The 18374-nt window shown below is 52.0% G+C and overlaps 1 protein-coding gene across 1 annotated transcript; it reads left to right on the forward strand.

The window, feature by feature from the left end:
- Positions 1–3193: 3193 nt before the first annotated feature.
- GATA5 (GATA binding protein 5) lies at positions 3194–16947 on the forward strand. The gene is made up of 8 exons (XM_071446612.1): positions 3194–3436; positions 4520–4568; positions 5152–5753; positions 7856–8020; positions 13346–13471; positions 14383–14470; positions 14939–15028; positions 16753–16947. The coding sequence occupies exons 3-8, from the start codon at positions 5208–5210 to the stop codon at positions 16932–16934; spliced, it is 1197 nt and encodes a 398-aa protein (XP_071302713.1). The 5' UTR covers positions 3194–3436; positions 4520–4568; positions 5152–5207; the 3' UTR covers positions 16935–16947.
- The last annotated feature ends 1427 nt before the right edge of the window (positions 16948–18374 follow it).

The following is an 18374-nucleotide window of genomic DNA, read 5'->3' on the forward strand; positions in this document are numbered from 1 at the left end:
ATTTCTGTGCTCACTGGGCCTGCCATGTCACCCTGAGGATTTCCTGACTGCTCTGCAACTTGGAGCTTCTGTTAAATCCGCCTGGAAGGAAAATTAATTTTAAACAATTCTGGTCCAAATCCCACAAGCAAAGGTCACTTTTAGGAGGCACATGCCAAATTACCCATCTGAGGGGGCACACGTTGCAGTTGGTATTTTGTACCCTTTAGGTATTGAAGGAAAAGGGCTGATTTGTGTAGCCATTTTTGGCTGGAGGCATGGCTGAGACTGAAGCATCCCAGTATAAGGGATCTGTAGGGGACAGCAAACAACAATCTCTGCAGGACACCTTTTATTTTCCATGCTGGTGAAATCTTGTGGGCTAAGGAGGAAAACGGTATCTCAGAGCAAGAGGGGGAAAAAATCAAATACTTTCCCCCATCTCTATCACAGCCCCCCTTGCTGAGAGCCACAGCCACATGCATATAACAGGAGATAAATATTTTTGGCAGACCCTGCTGTTTATTTAACCCTTTTGAGACACAGCTCTCTGGCATCCCCTCACTCTTCCAGGCACAAACCTCGTCTGGGGCAGCTCAGTCCTTGCCCACAGCCTCTCATTGGACAGGATCTCCCCCAGCCCCGGCTGTGTCCATCACAGCCCTGCCTTTGGAATCAGCCTGGCCTCGAGTGCAGGAGGTACCTGAGCTTGGTCCCTGGTCAGGGACCAGCCCATCCCTTGGAGAGTGGGCAGGAAGGGGCTGGGGGTTGGATGGAAGGATACACACCTGGGAATGTGGACTTGGGAATGTGTCAGCAATGGAGACCAGGGGATGCAGGAGATGCAGGCCCTGTTGGTCCCCTCCTGTCCATCTCCCTCATTCACGGGCAGGGGAATGATCCCTGTGCCCTCGAGCAGTTTGTCCTTCACTGTGAGCTGGGAGCAGAGCCGGGAGCAGCCCCATGCCATCCATCGGGGCTGAAGGGCCGAGATATGTGATGGGTTTCCCTTTTCACGGGGTGGCTCGGGAGGGGGGATCGGAGGGGCCCGGTGCCGGCCGGGCAGGAGATCCAGGGCAGAGCCCCGTGCGGGCACCACCTCGGCTCGGTTCGGAGCTCGGAGCTCACCCTGCCCGGCATCCCCGAGGGCAGGGGCTGTGAAACACCTCTGAGCCCCGGGGAAGGATGCTGCTGCAGCCCGGAGGAAGCAGAGGAAGGAAAGGGGACATCATTAATTGTCGCCTCCCAGTGCACTGAGGGGAAAGGCAACTGAAGTTTCCCCGCTCGGGGTGAGCCTTGCTGCCCTGCCCGGTGCAGCAGGAGCGGGAACGTTTTTGCCCTTCTCTCTCCACTTGTCTTTTCTTTTTTTTCCCCCCTTGGCTTTTCCGTGGGGGAAGGGGGAGCTAAAAGCCCCCTCCGGGAGGGCGCAGGACGCTCCCACGCGTCCGGCCCGCGCAGGACTCACAAATCAGCCGGAGCAGGATTAGGGCCGAGGGGCCGGGGCGCCGGGCAGTCTGTCCCGGCCCGGGGGAGCCTCACCTGGAGGGGTCAGGGCTCCCTCGGGGCCGTGTCGAGCCGCACCGGCCCCTCTGGAACTCAGCCGGAGTCAAGCTGTGCCTGGACGGGGCGGTGAGGGGGCATAGGGAGCCTTTAGGAATAGGTTGGGCTTTTTCCCAGCCCTTCAAAATAAGTGGTCGAATGCCCCGGGACGAGCGGAGCGGGGTCGGACTCAGCCCGTCAGACGGACCGTGGGCCCGGTAAGGGCTCAGAGCTCCGGAGGCACCTCCAGGGTGCCTCTCCGGAGAGGCCTTCCCGCTGTCCCACCGCGCACCGGGGATGGCGGAGCGGGGTCGGGGATGCCGGGCATCACCCTCACCCGTGCTGAGTTATGATTTTTGTATCTTATCCTCTCTATGAACTTGACAGCCGCCACGCCGGGGTGCCCTCGGTGGGGCAGCGAGCACCGGGAGAGCCCCGGGGGCCCCGTGTCCCCAACCCCGGTGTGACTTCCCCGAGTGCGAGGGCTGTGGACAGGACATCGCCGCTGGCACCGCTGCCACGCTGGCACCTTCCCTCCCACTTCACTTCGCCCAGCGGGGCCTTCCTCACAGAGAAGGACCCCCGAGCCCCCTGCGTGCCCCCTTTACCCAAAATCCTACAAACACCCCAACCCACGGCGCCTCCCACACGCAGTCCTCACGCGTGGGTGACACCAACACAGCCCCGGGGGACCGGGATGTGCTGCTGGAACCCTCGGTGTCGCAGCACCTGCCCGGAGCCGCTCCGCGCCCGCGGGCGCTGCTGCGGGAGGAGCCGCTCCTTGGACCCGCCGCCCCTCGCCGCGGCCTCGGCAGCCCCGACACCACCCGAGGAGTAAATGCCTTGAAAAACTAGTTAAAAAAAATAAAAATATTAAACAGAAAACCCCAACAGCTGGATGGATGTGGCCACAGACACGCCACAGGTCCGCGGGCAGCTTTTCGCGCACGGTGGTTTCCCCGCCGGGTGCATCCCTCCGGATTTAGCAGCGCCTCGTTTATTTCAACGTTTTCACATTGATTTGAACGCAAGAAGTGATCGGAGAGGGCAGTTCGTACGTGTTTTTAAAAAATTACATATAATAAATTACAGCTAAGTAACGTCTTGAAATTGTGAAAACTGGAAACCCACGCGAAACGAAACGAAGAAAGCTCCAGCGGTGGCTCAGCCACAGCAACGAAGGGTTTGGGGCTGGTTTTCTGTAGGTACGGTTTTATCCGTGCGGCCGCGGGGCTGGGGCTTCCCGGGTTTTTTATTTTCTTTTTCTATAGCTTTTTCACATTTAAAAATTTTTATTTTTCTGACTTTTTTAAAATATTCTTTTTTCTCTCCTTATTTTTCTCCTCTTTAAAATTCTGTTTTGTTTTTTCTTTGTTTGTTTGGGGGGAGTTAGTTGTTTTGGTTTTGTTTTCTCCTTTCGCTCTGCGGGCACAGGGATACCCTGCGAGCCGTAAGCGGCCGCTTTCGCGAGCAAATAAATACATCTCCAGCCAAGTTGCGTTGCATTATTCCGAGGGAAATAGCTGGCATTCCTGCACCAGTTTATTTTGGAGCTGAAATTTCCCACCCTTCCCGCAGCGCTGCTCCCTGCGGAGGCGAGGCTGGACGGGCTCCCCCGGGCGCCGGGACCGCACGGGCGGGCAGCGCCGGCCGCGTTACCGGAGCGCTCCCGGGGCCCAGCGGGGCCCGATCCGGTCGGTCGAGGCCTGCGGGAGACAAAATTCTGTCTGCCCGGGGATGGAGAGAGCGGCGGGCGAGATTCGCCGAGGGTTTTTCCCCGTTTCTCTGGGGAGGAGATAGAGGCAAGGCGGCTTTGTGCAAAAGCGCAATAATTCCGGGGAACAAATCCCGGTAACGATGGAATTATTTCCTCGCTGGCCGGTACCGGAGGAGAGTTAAATCGGCTGAATTACCCGGGGTAAGAGGGCTGCTGGGACTAAGAGCTCCTTCCCCTCTGAAGTCCCTTCCCGGCTCGCGCCGACGGGGAACAACTGGGAGAGGTTTTGGGTTTTTTTGTCCCCGTCGCCAAACCAGAGCGAGCCGGCCGGGGTGCTGCAGGGAGGAGAAGCCTTCTCCCGGCTGCTTCCCCCGGGGAACAGCGGAGCCCCGGGAAGCGGGGCAGCCCCGACGGGACGGTGAGGGGCCGGAGCTGCGCTCCGAACGTGGCAAAGGCACGGCCGGAACGGGCGGGCTGCGAGCATCGCCGCATCCTCGGCGGGCCCGTGGGCCGCTGGAGAAAGCCAGGGCGGGCCAGGGGCAGGCTGAGCCGCCCCTTCCCCGTAAGGATGGGGTTTATGTCGAAACAGAACCGCAGGGCTCGCTCGGAGCAGAAAACACCCCGCTCTCATCCTCGGCTAGCAGATCCCCGCCGGGAAGTTTTCGGTGCGTTCCCCAGCATCTCCTGGCGGCCCGGGGCCGGGGGGGCATCACCTCCAGACGGGGTGTGGGAGCGAACCCCACAAACGCAGCGGGGCCCGCAGAGCAGGGAGCCACCCCCCAGCCCTCCCCGGGGGCGGGCGGACACCTCCAGCCCCGCCGGCGGGCCCGGGGCGGTGCGGGCGCTCTGGGGGCCGCAGCTGCCCCCGCTCCGCCCGGCCCCGCGCCAGGGGGAGGCTGCGGGCGCGTCCCCCCCCGCGGCAGCGGAGCCGCCGGGACTTATCCCGTCCCCCCCTGGCGGGAGGCGCCCAATCCCGGCCGGGACCGGGGCTGCCCCGCCGGCCGTCACGTGGGCCCGCCCGCACCGGGGCCGCCGTAAAGAGCCGGAGCCGGAGCCGCCGCCGCCACTTCCCCGCCGGGCGCAGCCAGGGACGCACCCACGGGACACGGGGAGGCGACAGGGGGGACAGCGGGGGAGGGCAGCCCCTGTCTTCCAGGGGGTCCCGCTGGTTTGGTGTTTTTTTCCTCCTGCCTCCCCCGTGAACTTCATTGTATTTTTATTTTATTTTATTTTTTTATTATTACTTTTATTTTGCTGGGATTCCCCTGGATGGTCTGAGCACAGCTCCATGCCCCCACGGCCATGCCCGGCTCCGCTCCCGGCACGCTGCCATGTGAGTACCTGTGCGGGCGGGATGCTCTTGCGGGGTTCGGCGGCTGCAGCCCTCCGTCTGCACGGAGAGGCCTGCCCGAGGGTTATTGAGCTTTTTAACAGGAAAGCGGCAGCGCTGGTGGCTGGGGGACAACGGGGATGCTCCCGATCCTGGATCTCTGCCCAGATCCGTCGGGACCCCGCTCCCGCAGGGAACCCCAGGGGCCGCAGCCGGCCGCGTCCTCGCCAACAAGGCCCCGAGCTGCGCTCCAGGCCCTGTTTGGGGGGAAAAAAAAAAAGGACGGGAAGGGAAATACTATTGGGAAAAATAATTTAATTGTTGGAGTGTTTTTCCGGCCCGTTGGAGGTGCCCAGGCGGGCGGCGGGGAGGGTGAAGGTGCCGGAGGGGTCGCTGCCCGTTCCAAGGAGATTATTCCTCGCCGGGCCTCAGAGGAAAGTTTAAAGGAAAACAAAACAAAGGGGGGAAAAATTTACAAATTTCAGCCCCTGTTCGAGGCGGGGAAGAGGCGTTTTCAGCGGGGGAAAGGCCGTCGGGTCCCGGTGTGTGCGGGGTCTCAGCGCGCTGCTCTCGGTTCTCCCTCCAGGTTCCTCTGAGTGAGCCCCGCGGGCCCTGAGCAGCCGCCGCGGCCGAGGACGGAACATGTATCAGGGTCTGGCCCTCACCCCCAACCATGGCCAGTCGGCTTATTCCCACGACTCCAGCAACTTCCTCCACTCGTCGGCCGGCTCGCCCGTCTACGTGCCCACCACGCGGGTGCCCTCCGTGCTGCAGACGCTGCCCTACCTGCAAGGCTGCGAGCCGCACCAGAGCCACCTGGGCAACGCCCCGGGCTGGGGGCAGAGCGGCGGCGAGGCCGCGGCTTTCAACGCGGGCAGCCCCCACCCGCCCTCGGGCTTCTCGTACTCGCACAGCCCGCCGGGCAGCAGCCCCTCGGGCCGCGACGGCGCCTACCAGGGGCCCCTGCTGCTGGGCGGCGGGGGCCGGGAGCAGTACGGCAACGCCTTGGTGCGCTCCGTTAACGGGTCCTACTCCAGCCCCTACCCCGCCTACGTGACCCCCGAGATACCGCCTTCCTGGACGGCCGGACACTTCGAGAGCAGCGTGCTGCACAGCCTGCAGACCAGGCAGGCGGCCTTGCCCGGCCGCAGGTCTACTTTCGGTAGGTGGCCGCCGCCCTTCAGCGACGTCTCGGGGAGCTGGGTGGGAGCCACCCCCATCCCAATCCCATACCCCATCCCAATCCCAATCCCATACCCCATCCCAATCCTAATCCCATACCCCATCCCGATCCCATACCCCATCCCGATCCCATACCCCATCCCGATCCCATACCCCATCCCATATCTCACACCCCATCCCAATTCTCCGTGCCATCCCTTCTCCGTGTCAGTGGCCCGGCCCCGGGATGAGCTGTCCCGCTGGCATCCCCGACGGGAGAGGAGAGGATGATTTTATCCAGGGATGGGGAGATGGTCCGGGAATGGGATATGTGCGGCTAACCCCGAACAGAGGTGGGATAAGGGAGGGGGCAAAGACCGCGTTTCAAAGCAGAGCAATTCCCCCGGAGTACAGAGAAGTAGAGGCCGTTCAAGCCTTTCCCTCCCCACCCCACCAGCACCCCCGCGGTATCTCCTTCCCACAATATCGACTTTGTGCCTGTGCTTCAATACTTACCCTTGTGTTTAAATTAGCGGGGCAGATTTATAGCTCCCTCCCTTTTAAGTAATTTATTGTGGTAAATTAGTTTATATTTGAACAGACTCTCGGTCTCCTCATTTGCCTTCGCCCAAACAGGTCCGCAGCTGCATTGCTCTGTGGCCTTTGGGGAGACACCGAAAGGCGCTCAGGCGTTGAACAATAAACTTCAATTCCTTTGCACCCACGCCGAGAGTCCCCTTACACCAAGCTCCGAGCAAATAAAGTTTCGGGCTTGATTTAACAGGACCCTTGGTGCGCGGGGTTTATAACCCCGGGGGCACTCCACCAGCCTCCTCCGGCTGTGGTTTGCGAAGTCCTTTAAAAGCCACTTCAAGATCTCAGCCGCGTTATCATCTTTACTGCGGTGAACCGAATTATCTTATCTTCACCCCAAGAACAAAGTTAGAGCAGGGAGCAGCCCCCTCTCCGCCGAGCTCCCTCCCCGGCTCGGCTTTTCCTGCCTCGCCGGAGGTGCTGGGCAGCGCTTGCTTTCCAGGGTTTCCCTTTGTGAAAATCCTTTGGCATTGTGCGGGAAAAGATCGTCCTGCTGAGGGAGGTGATGCCTCAGAAATCTTTTCTGCACTTTGAATTCGGTGCTTTAGGATCCAGGATAGCGGCTGCCGTCCTCTCTGCCGTTTATTTTTAATCTTGGATAGTGTAAACTCTCTCAAGTAGCCTAAAGTATTCTTTTTTCTTCTTTTTTTTTTTTTTAATTCAGTGAATTACTGCAATATTTTTTTACCTTTTCTTTTTACGTGTTATTTCTATTTTCCATTTCCCTCCTTTTAAAGTTTTGCTCTTTTTCCTTTTTCTTTCCGTTGCATCGTTATTAATCTGATCGAAGATTTTAAAAAAAATATATATTTTTTTTCTCCTAAAGAAAAGAACAAGAAGAATAAGGGTTTTTTTAAAAAGAAGGGGAAAAAGCGGTTGGAACAAAAAGACCGACTCTCCATTGAGAGGTGTCCCGATTTCGCTCCGGGCTTCCCGTTTGCGGCTGAGCCGCGCTCGGGGCAGGAATGGACCGCGGACGGTGCTCTGCCGCTCCTTCCATGGACTTTTTTTTTTTCCGAAAAAGTGATGAAGAGCCGGTGATGCTCTCCTGGGGAGCCTGAGATGCCCGCGGGTGCCAGCCCGGCATCTCTCGGAGGCAGCTCAGAGCCTTCCCCGGCCGGGCCGTCCCCCCCGGCCAGAGGTTGGGTGTGTTTCGTGATGGAAATCAGGAAAATCGCCCCATTTTTCCCCGTCTCCCATTTATTTTTGCACCCCGAGATAACACCGCACTGTCCCGCTGATGACCCTCCCCATCCCAGGGAGATCCCAGCCCTGTTCAGCCCCTTTGGCGTCTTTCAGGGAAGGGATGGGGGAATAGGCGGTCTTTGAATCAAATATTAAAAGTTTAAGATGTGGAGGAAATAAAGGGGTTTGGGTCACGCTTTTAGGGTGGCGGTAAAGCCCCTCCAGAGGACAGGGATTTCCTGTGCTATTGGGGCACAGAGGATCGGAGACCTTTTCCCGCTGGGTCCGGGGGGACGCCCCGTGCTCTGGGGATGGCTCTGCACCTCTCACCGCCGCTGTTCGTTCCAGAGTACCTGGAGGAGTTCCCCGGGGACGGCCGCGAATGCGTCAACTGCGGAGCCATGTCCACCCCGCTCTGGAGGAAGGACGGCACCGGGCACTACCTGTGCAACGCCTGCGGGCTCTACCACAAAATGAACGGCATCAACCGGCCGCTCAAGCCGCAGAAGAGGCTGGTAAGAGAGGGAGACCCCGTCGGGATCCCCTGCTCCGCCCGGGGCTGGCCGGAGGCAGAGGCTGGGGGGCTGTCGCCGTGGCTGTTGGGGTCTCTGTACTCGTGTTAGGCTCTGTTTGACCCCCTGTCCTGGCACAGATTAAATGCCAGGACACCCGTGTTGCAGCACAGAACCGGCTGCGGTTGGGGGAATGGGGTGAAGCCAGAGGGATTTCTGCCCTGGCTCAAATGGTGGGCAGTGGAGCCAGGGCTGAAGGGACTGGAGGGGAGCACCAGAGCTGAGCAGGAACAATCACTCTGTGGTCGGGACTCTGCAGGCTTCCCCTAGCTCTATTTCTGCATTGGTTGTTTTGCTTTGTACTCTATTGTTGTTGTTGTTGTTGTCGTTATTATTATTATTATTATTATTATTATTATTATTATTATTATTATTATGAGCTGCCCCAGTGGGTTTGTGGCTGCTCACAATGGGAGCAGGATGGGGCCCTGCTCCCTGCTGCCTTCACCCTCCTGCCTAAGGGGAAAATTTGGGGTTTGGCAGTTCCCAGTTTCCCTGCTGGTGAAAGCATTCATTCCCTCTGTCACTGTAATATTGGGCTTCCTCCAATTGGGATCCCATGGCGAGAGAGGAAAGGCACATCCTTTTTTATTTTTTTGTGGAGTCGCTTCGGGATGTTTAAATTTGGTGGTAACAGTTTTGGTTTTAGAGCTTGTCATCAGACGCCGTCATTACAAACAGGATGTTTGCTGGAACTGTTCTGGGGAACAGCTGGGAGCTCCTTGGGCTTTCACTAGGGGTGTATTCCTGCAGCTATTTTTTGGTATTGCAAACCAAATTATTAGCAATAACCCAAAAGTGGCAAATTCCTGTGTATGAAAATCAGTCAGGAATAAAGAAAAAGTTGAGATTGAGCAAGATGTTTCATTCTGATTCTGACCCTCGGAAATGTAGCTCTAGATTTGCAAAATGAAATGAATAGTAGCTCCGTGGAAAATACCCCTGTTTTGTTAATCACATTAAAATCAAGGCATTTTTGTGTAACATTCAGCATTATCCAACAGGATTTGCCTGTCCCTCCAAAATCTTTCTGTCTCCTTAAATGTGGTGACATTAAATCTGAGCCCCCGGTCGCCGCTGTGCCGCAATCTCAGAGTTACATTGCTGATTTCTTCTGGGCAAACACGACCCGTGCATACAGAGAGGTGCAAACCAGTTCAAATCCAACTCTGCATTTCAAACTGGCATCCAAATGTGTCACTGGATGAATTTCTAGGGGATTTTTGAGCAGCTTTTCCGTGAGGGAATTGGAGACATCTCGCTGCTATTCCGTACTTTATTTCAGCACATGTGAAGAGACACAGCCGTGCATTGCCTGCCTGAGCCTCATCTCTAGCACCCATCAGGCATTTTTTAACCAACATTTCAACAAAGTTTTCAGATGGAAAACGCTTGTTTGCAGAATTAAGACCATTTCTCAGGGATGAGCAAATATAGTTGGGAATTACCAAAACACTTCCAAACTTTTTTATTATTTTGGCAATAAATGCAAAATTATAAAGCTTAAATGAAAGAGCTGATTTTTGTCCGGGGAAGCATTTTGCTAGGGTTGAAATACTTGAGGCGATTTTGGTTTATGGATTAGAGAAGGGGCTGCAATTTTGACTTTCCATTCTGACATTTTGAAACCTTGGGTTTTCCCAAGAACGTGAAATGTCTTGTTGCAACAAGTTCTGCCCTTTTGGAATAAGAGGGATCTACTGGTGATGGGCAAGAGGGTGCCAGCTCTGGGAGCAGAGCAGTGAATGCAGTGACTGTAGGAACAGTGAAATCCATTTTCTCAGTGCAGTGAAATACAGACACAGGAGAAAAAAAAGGTTGCTTTCATCCTTTACGTTACGACCTTTGTTCTGTACGTAGACACTGCTCTGGGAGTTATTCTGACTTCTGCTTTCATGAAGCAAAGTCCCCCAGAAGAGGACACAACACAGCCCAGATAACACTGGGGGAATGATGTCCTGCAGCTCAGCCTGCTCCTGCATGGGAGGGGGAGAGCAGCAGTTGTGTAGTTTCCAATTCATTTTCATTTTTTGTTTCCTTTTTTTTTTTTTTTTTTTTTTTTTTTGAGATAAGGGCAACATCCTCTACACAGCAGGGACAGCCACTCTGCTGCAGCCTGTGTCTGGATTTAAAAGGCTGAGGCTCTCAGCAGAAAGGGTTTGTGTTAGAGGAGGATGGAGGCAGCACTTTATTTTAGGCAGCATCTTTTCTAGCCAAGGTTTTTTAGTGTGTTTCACAAGATGATATCTTAGACCAAGTCTGAAAATCCAGATCACCTTTGAAACCAGGAGCAGCTGGTGAAGCTGAAGGCAGCTGCAATTCCCCTGTTAGGAGGGGTTCTGCTCTGCACAGTGGAGCATGGGGGGCAGATGCAGCTCAGCAGCATCTGTCCTGTGCTCAGCAGCCTCACACCACCCAGAGCTGCAGGGCTAACCTGGAGCTTAATTCTTCCAGCTTGGCTCAGAGAATGCTTTTTCCACCTCAGCCCAGGAGGAATTTTTTCAGCCTGTCCTTTTTTACAGTTTGCAATGCACAGTGGGCTTGGTGACACCTCGGGGAAGGTGGGGATGGGACCTGTCACAGCCCTGGGGCAGTCTAACAGGATCCTAGGGCCATCTCATGGTGTGTGCCTTGGGTTTCTTCTGCCCCTCAGTTCTTACTGCTCCCTTCATCCTCCAAGGTGCAGGCTTGCCCAGAGCTGTGAATCTCAGAGGATGCTGCTGCCTTTGCCTCTGAGCCTCTGAGTTCCCCACTTTGAGGAGTTGAGCCCAGATATCTCAGCACACTTTGTTCTAACTTTCCTGCAAACCACAGGTCCCCTCAAACCTGTTGGAAATGGGGGCATAGAAGCATTGATTAACTCAGAGGGTTCACTGCCTTTTTTTCCCCTCTGAAACCCAGTGGTTTCTTTTCCACATTTGAAAAGGAGGTGAAGCAAAGTTCCTGGCAGCTTGGTCTCACTCAAAAGGACCTTCCCTGCTGGCTTTGAATTTTTTGGGCTCTCCAAGCAGCTCTCACACACAGTTAATTCAATAGGCACCAACTCACCATTCCTTGAGCTTATCAGCAGCACTTGGCTGTCAAGCCAGGTCTGTGAAGAGTTTTTGTTTGAGTGTATGGTGCATTTGTATAAATAAACACTGAGCACAATGTTGAAATCAACAACTTCCTAACAAGGTCAGAATGGTACAAAGGCAGTGGGGTGGAGGCAGGCTGAAATGCATTTTCTTTCAAGAGAATTGCTGGGAAACCAGCATTAATGTATTGTAGCCTGTCCTTCAGTGAGCAATGGTAACCTTGACTGTCTCTTGCTAAGCTGGCAGGTTGTGGTGAGGGGCAGGTTCTCATGGGATTTCTGAGGTTTAAATTGTAATATTGGTGATGTAGGATGGTTTCTCCTCTCCCTGGCTGTGTGAGGAGGAGCCAGCCTGCAGGATGCATAGAAGGCATTGTCACTGTCCCTGCAGGAAGGCCACAAGCAGGTTGTGAGCAGTGCTGGCAGGGTGGGCAGAGCTCTGGTGAGGCTGGCATTGCCCTTGGGCCGCCAGAGCCACAGGTCCCATTGTCCCCTCCTCTGCAAGCCGCTGACAAAGCATCCTGTGAAACAGGGAGAGGGTGTCACTCCCGCACAGGGACCTGTGCTGGCCCACAAAATTTGAGACTTTCCAAAGGGCTTTGCACTGGTCTTCCCCCATCTGCAGGCGAGGACAGATTACAGCAGGCACTTATCCCAGGGCTGAGTGGCTCCAAATTCCCCTCCGTGCCCACAGCAGGAGTTGGACTTGAGAATCCTTGCATCCTTCAGGTGCTCAGCACCTCCCCTGCTCCCGTGGGAGCCGAGGTCCCTGCTGCTTGCAGGGAAGAGCAGCACAGCCCTGGCAGCTGAAAGGCTCCACAGGGCACTGTGTAGCTGCCCCAGGATCTTGCTGTGACACCATGTCAGGGACAAAGATTGCTGTCTCATCCACTGTGCCAGGCTTGTCAGCTCACCCTTTGGTATATTATTATTACTTTTGCCTGGTTATTTCTTGCAAGCTGAATAATTCCCAAAGTGGTGCCATTATTTGCAAATAGTTGCTGGGACCTCTTTGCTGAGCAACGAGTGAATCAAACCTAGGGCATGTCACTTGTGCCTCTTGGAATTCAAAGCTGATCTCTATTTGACTGCTAACCTTGTAAAAACATTTCATTTTTAATCCTCCTCTTCCCACCTTATTTGTTATATTGCTCAGTCAGAATATCAAGCAATAATAGAAAAATAAACAAACAGGGAGTTCTTTATTGCCTCCATCACCTTTTGTCTGCCTTTGAGCAGATTCAAAACTATTTTTCTGGTGGCTGAAGAGCGTATTTAGACACCTGAATGTGGAGAGCCTGAGATATTACTTATGACAGAGGTATCTTACACTTAGTGAGGTTTTTTATTAAAATAGTTTCAATGCCTGGTGTTAAAAGACTCTCCAATGAAATGTCTATTGAGCTGACTAGTCTGTATAAAGAGAGATGTGAATTTTCCATTGGCTTTGGAGGGAAGTTGTCAGAAATTAGTTTGCTGCTTCTGCCAGACTATTTTCCTTCTCCATTTGGAATTATTAATGTTTAAGAGCCAGAAATCACTGCACTCACAAAATATGTTGTTAATTAACATCTGCAGGGTGTTTCTGCAGCCTGTAAGAGAACAGATTATCTGTGAGACTTGAAGAATAACCTCCCTGGTCTCATCATGGACCAGTTCAGTTTGGTTCTGCTCAGTTCAGCCAACTGATTCCAGTTGTCATACCCAGAGATTAATTGGGATGTTTTTAACCTTAGTGGTATCTCTGAGTGCAGGAAAACAGAAGAGTTCACTTAAAGCATGAGTTTTCTTCATGCATTTAAAGCCCAGCTGGCATTTTCCATCTCTTTCTCCATCTGAGTGGATGTTCGGGAGGCAAGTTCTCCGTGCTCTGAGCCCTGATCACTTCCAGCAGATTTGTTGAAAGTTTGTGAAATGAGTTGCAAGGATATTTTCTAGGTTTATCAATCACAAAAAACAAGAAAAAACCAACCTCCAAACAAAAACAAATTTTAAAAACCCAAACCAAACAAACACTTGCAAATTAGAGTGATCTCATTTGAATGTAATTTCTTTGATCTGAATTTGGCTCTTGCGCGTTTCGCATTTTCTGGGAATATGGTGTGCTCGGAGATTCCATTTTGATACGAAGGGAAACTTCCCAGTTCATCACTCCTTGTGTGCACTCACGTGTTGGTTTGCTTGCTTTGAAGTCTTCCTCGAGACGTGCTGGCCTTTGTTGCACTAACTGCCACACCACCAACACCACGCTGTGGAGGAGGAACGCCGAGGGCGAGCCCGTCTGCAACGCCTGCGGCTTGTACATGAAGCTCCACGGGGTGAGGAGCACATCCACCCCGGGAGGGACCCTCTGGGGGCTGGGATCACTGCCCAGCAGGGCTAGGATCAGCTCTGGAAGGAGCAGCCTCTAGACTGGACCCAGCAGAGCTGTGCCACAGCCCCATCTCCTTGGACAGTTTAAGCGCGGTCCATGGGCGTTCTCCAGGGTGAGGCATGCTGGAATGCTCTCAGCTTGCCCAGAGATGTGGATGCTCCATCCCTGGAAGTGTCCAAGGCCAGGCTGGATGGGCCTTGGAGCAGCCTGGGGTAGTGGAAGGTTTCCCTGCCTGTGGCAGAGGAGCTGGAACTACATGATCTTTAAGATCCCTTCCAACCCAAACCGTCCTAGGATTCCATGAAATGAAAGCTTACCAGGCTCCTGTAGCTGGAGGCTGAAGCTCCCAAACCCTGGCTGAGATAAGAAGCTTATTTCTTTTCCATGTCCTAATTAAGAATGTGTGAAGGAGGCTGAGGAGCCCACGTGGAGGCTGGCTGATAACATTTACCCACAGAGGATGGGAGCTGTTGGTGACATGTCCACCAGTCCAAGGGGAGACTGCATCCCTGCATAAAGCTTGAAGCCTCTTTACCCCATGCCCATTCCCTCTGAGCCCTGTAGGCTCTCAGTCTGTCAGTGTAATTTAATAGGGCCTCGTTGCAGAGGTCACTAATAAATCAGGAAAAGAAAAATAGGAAATAAAGGAAAAAACAAAATTTGTGGGAAAGCCTTAGCTGTTAGCCTTATATATCTTCCAGCCAAGGCCTGATGCAGAGAAAAATAGCTCTTAGTGAAGGACAAGGACTTTAGGTGCTTTGCATGAGCTACAGCACAGAAATAGGAGAGCAACATGTGTGGGAAGGAGCTGAATAAAATACAATATTAATGATTCTAAACTTTATGAATGTCAAGGTACCACGACCTCTGGCCATGAAAAAGGAAAGTATCCAGACGAGGAAAAGGAAGCCAAAAAACATTACCAAAGGCAAAGCCTCAACAGGTACAGTGCTGTTATGATCCATCCTGGGGTCTTGGAGCTCAGTTCACTTCACAATTATGATAATTAGAAAATAATGAGAATTTTTCCTTGGTGATTGCTTTAGATGTTGGGCCTGTATTTCTGCACAGACCTTGTGTGATAGGAAGATGCTCAGTGGGAAATCTCAGTGCTGTCACATTCTTGTGAGGTTCCTCTGGGCTGTGGGCACCTGGCTCCAGTGAGCAGTGCTCATGTGTGAGCAGATTCAGGTAAATTGAGTAAAGGGAACAAAACACTGCCAGATTGTGAAAGGGTTGCTCATCTTCCATCAGCATCAGCCTAATATGAAGTGTTTTCTGACACAAATGTGTTAGAAAGAAAACAGTAGAGTTGTGCTGTGAGTTGTCACGGTCGCTGTTAAAATATTTTTTTTTTTAAAGCAGATTTGCACCTACATTGCTTCACTGCCCTCTTCCAATTGTCTTCCAGGATCCACGACTTCGGCCACGAACTCCCCTTCTTCCATCACCACCTCAGACAGCACGGTCACTTTAAAGTCAGAGCCCAGCACAACCTCACAGTACCCTGGACAAACCATTGTGTCGGTGTCCCAGGTAAGGGACAGGCCCAGAGCCATCTCCTGCTGGGTGGGACATGCACACACCTCCACGGCCACTCTCCTGGGGGCCTGGATGAGGTGAAGCAATTCATTCATTGCCCAGTGGCCACCAGCCTGCAGAGGAAAGCAGGGAGCGTGAGCTCCCAAGATGCTGTGGATGAGAAAGGTCTCCAGCCTCTTGGCTTCCCATGGGATCTTTCGTCCTGCAGTGGAGAACTGCGGTGCCCAAGCTCTGCTGTGGCTTCTGTGCAGAGCTGAGGTTAATTCCCACCTCCTGCCATGAAAGCACAACTCTGCTGAGTTGATGAGATCAGCCCAGGGTGGAATCCCCTGTAGCTCCCAAGAAAAGGCTCCCTGGGTATGTGTTACCTGCACCTTTCAGCCCTCAAGTGCTCAGTGGCCACAGAGCTGTCACCTGTCAGAGGCCTCACTTCTGTCCCAAGCTTTTCTTACAGGCTGGTTGCTATTTCACCTTGATATAGGAAGGAAAAGGCTCTAAATCCACCAACACATGAAAAATTTTGTGCCCAGCACTATCTTTATGCTGAATCTAATCTCTCCCTGAGCTGGACATGTGTATATGGAGAGGAAGCTCAGCCCCAGCACCCAAGGGCTTGGTGCAGCACTGGTTACACCATGTAGGGTGGGGTTTTTGTTTGAAACCAGGAAATATGGTTTGTGCTGTGCTCTGAAAAAATATGTACACACCTAAAAATAGACATATTTAATCAATGAATAACTGCAGATGGGCCCTGGGATGCCTCCTCTTTGCTTGGTCATTTTACTTGCAGGGACCATCCTGCCCAGCTCTGGACTGCTCTGAAGGGAATTCTAGCATCAGGGATAACCCACCTGTTGCCACATTTCTCTTCACAGAGAAAAGCAAGGCACAATCCTTCCCAGGAATATTTCTGGGTTTCACATTCTTTGAACCTCAGAGAAAGGAAAAACTATTCTTATCATTTGTTGTGCCCATGTTTGTGCCAAAGTAGAATGCAATATGGAGATTATTTACCCACAGTGATGGTCTTTTGTTTCCTTGGCCTCTCAGGGCCAGGTGTGTGTGTGTGTTGGGACTGGCGGGTGACACACACGAGGTTCTGTGCAGTTGTGTGCAGTGGAGTGCTTGGCAGATTCAGTTTAGATGTAATATGACATAGTGTAATATCATAGAGAAGAATATAACAGAATATAGAGTATAGAATAACATGATATGATATGATACTATATAATAGAATAATAGAATAAAATGGAATATAGAATAATAGAATAATAGAATAATAGAATAATAGAATAATAGAATAATAGAATATGGAATAATAGAATAATAGAATAGAATATAGAATAATATAATGCAATATAACATATTATGTTATATTATTCTATTATAATAATATAACATAATAATATAATAATATAATAATATTATATTATTATATTATATTACATAATATAATGTAATATAACATAACATCATAGAATAGAATATAGAATAATAGAATATAATATAGAATAATAGAATATAATATTGAATAATAGAATATAATATTTAACCTTCTGATAAAACAGAGGCAGATACATCATTCTCTCCCCTCGTTGAGGCTGCCTATGTATACCACACCCACCCTGTTCCCACCCCATCCCAGCCCTCCTGTGCCCCATGACCACAGCCCGGTGGCTGATGCCGTCCCTCCTAACCCCTCTGTTCCCCCGGGGCAGGCACAGAGCCAGTCGGACGAGGCGCTGCCCGGCGAGTTCAAGTTCGAGCCCGAGGACTACAGCTTCTCTGGGGGCAGCATGGCCCCGCAGCCCGGGCTGAGCGTGCCCCTCCGGCAGGACTCCTGGTGTGCCCTGGCGCTGGCCTAGGAACCACCTGCACCCACAGAGAGCCTCGGGACCAACCTTTGTGGCCGTGAGATGGGCAGGAGAACGAGCTGCCCCAGCGCCCCGCACTGAGGAGCACCCAGCACAGCCACAGGACAGGTTTCTCTTGGAGGATGCCCTTGGGAAAGGCCAGCTGGATGGGGCTGGGATGGCCCCACTGTGGCACCAGGTCCCCAAAAACTCATCCTTCCCCAAGGCCGGAGCCTCCGTTTTCCTGGGGAAAGCCTTCCTCCTCTGAGATGAAACCAGCAAATAAATGCATCCCAGAATCTGTTTATTCGCAGTGATTTCTCCCTCCTATGACTCCACTGTGTGCAATTTATTCCACTTTCCAATAAAAGACTGTAATAACATGGCACCAAATAACTTAATTTTATTAAAATGTAAGCTACGTGGCCTGCCTTATGTTTTATTGGCCACAACAGGAAGAAAAGAGAGAGAAAAAAACAAAGAATGGTTGTTTTGAACATTTACTGTTTTATATTAAAAACAATCATCTCTATAGAGTGTTAGCTTCTGAAGCATTTCGCGTATCAACACTGAGCTGATGAGTCATACATGAAATAAACACGCTGCTCTTCCCTTTCCAGCTCCAAACAAAGAGGTTTTTATTATTATTTTAGGCAAAGGACATGACAAAAATGGTCAAAACCTCCCAATAATAAAAGAATACTAAAATGCTGGGTTTTTCTTTTGTATTTCCTGATTGGTTTTGATGTTGCCAAGTGCGAGCATTAGAAAATCAGAAGTTAGTCGTCCAAAACTTAAAGAAAAGGCTTGAGGGACTGAAAAATAAGGGGTTTGTTGGAGGTGTAATTGTTTGAATCCAGTTTTGGGGATGTTTTTGAGTGGAAGATTTCCAGCTTTCAGCCATGCAGACCAAATTGCTTTTTAATTATTTTAATGAAGGTGAGGTAAAAAACAATTTATTGGAGCTGAGCTGTAGCAAAAAATCTTCAGTGATGCAAAATCCACACCACACTTCAAAAGCTGGCAACAGCATGTTTCTGCACCATCTCAGAAGTGGGAAATGGGGGTCCTGTAAGTCCCAAGGAACCTGGAGATGAGGAATAGACCCTACTGAAGGGGAGAGACGGGTGGGAAATGAGGGGGGAGCAAGGTCATGAAGTTACTTATGGCCTACTTTATTTGTTATTTCTAAATAAAACCCCCAGCCTCGCTGTACAGCTATTTATGGCCAGGAAACTGTCAAGTAATAGTTCCTTTATATAGAAATTGACCTGTCCAGGGCTTCCTGGAGCAACTCTTCCTCTTGTCAGAAGAGATGGATCGCTTGATTTTTATTATAAACAACAGGCTAAGGAGGATCAGGGAGAGTGAGTCTGACATCAGGTCACATCTCAGCTGGGATGGAGGATGATGCTTTCCACCATGCTGGAGGAAAGGAGATGCTCCAGGCCC

Source organism: Agelaius tricolor, unplaced genomic scaffold (assembly GCF_023055355.1).
Source record: "Agelaius tricolor isolate 1412-34295 unplaced genomic scaffold, bAgeTri1.0.p SCAF_23, whole genome shotgun sequence".
In the NCBI taxonomy this organism is placed as follows: domain Eukaryota; kingdom Metazoa; phylum Chordata; class Aves; order Passeriformes; family Icteridae; genus Agelaius; species Agelaius tricolor.

Bases quoted from the DNA above. Each gene is read 5' to 3' on its own strand.
- GATA5 (XM_071446612.1), top strand. From the start codon at position 5,208: ATGTATCAGGGTCTGGCCCTCACCCCCAACCATGGCCAGTCGGCTTAT. The intron at 5,754-7,855 runs GTCTCGGGGAGC...TTCGTTCCAGAG, and splicing joins GGCCGCCGCCCTTCAGCGAC to TACCTGGAGGAGTTCCCCGG. The intron at 15,029-16,752 runs AGTACCCTGGAC...CGGTGGCTGATG, and splicing joins AGAGCCCAGCACAACCTCAC to CCGTCCCTCCTAACCCCTCT.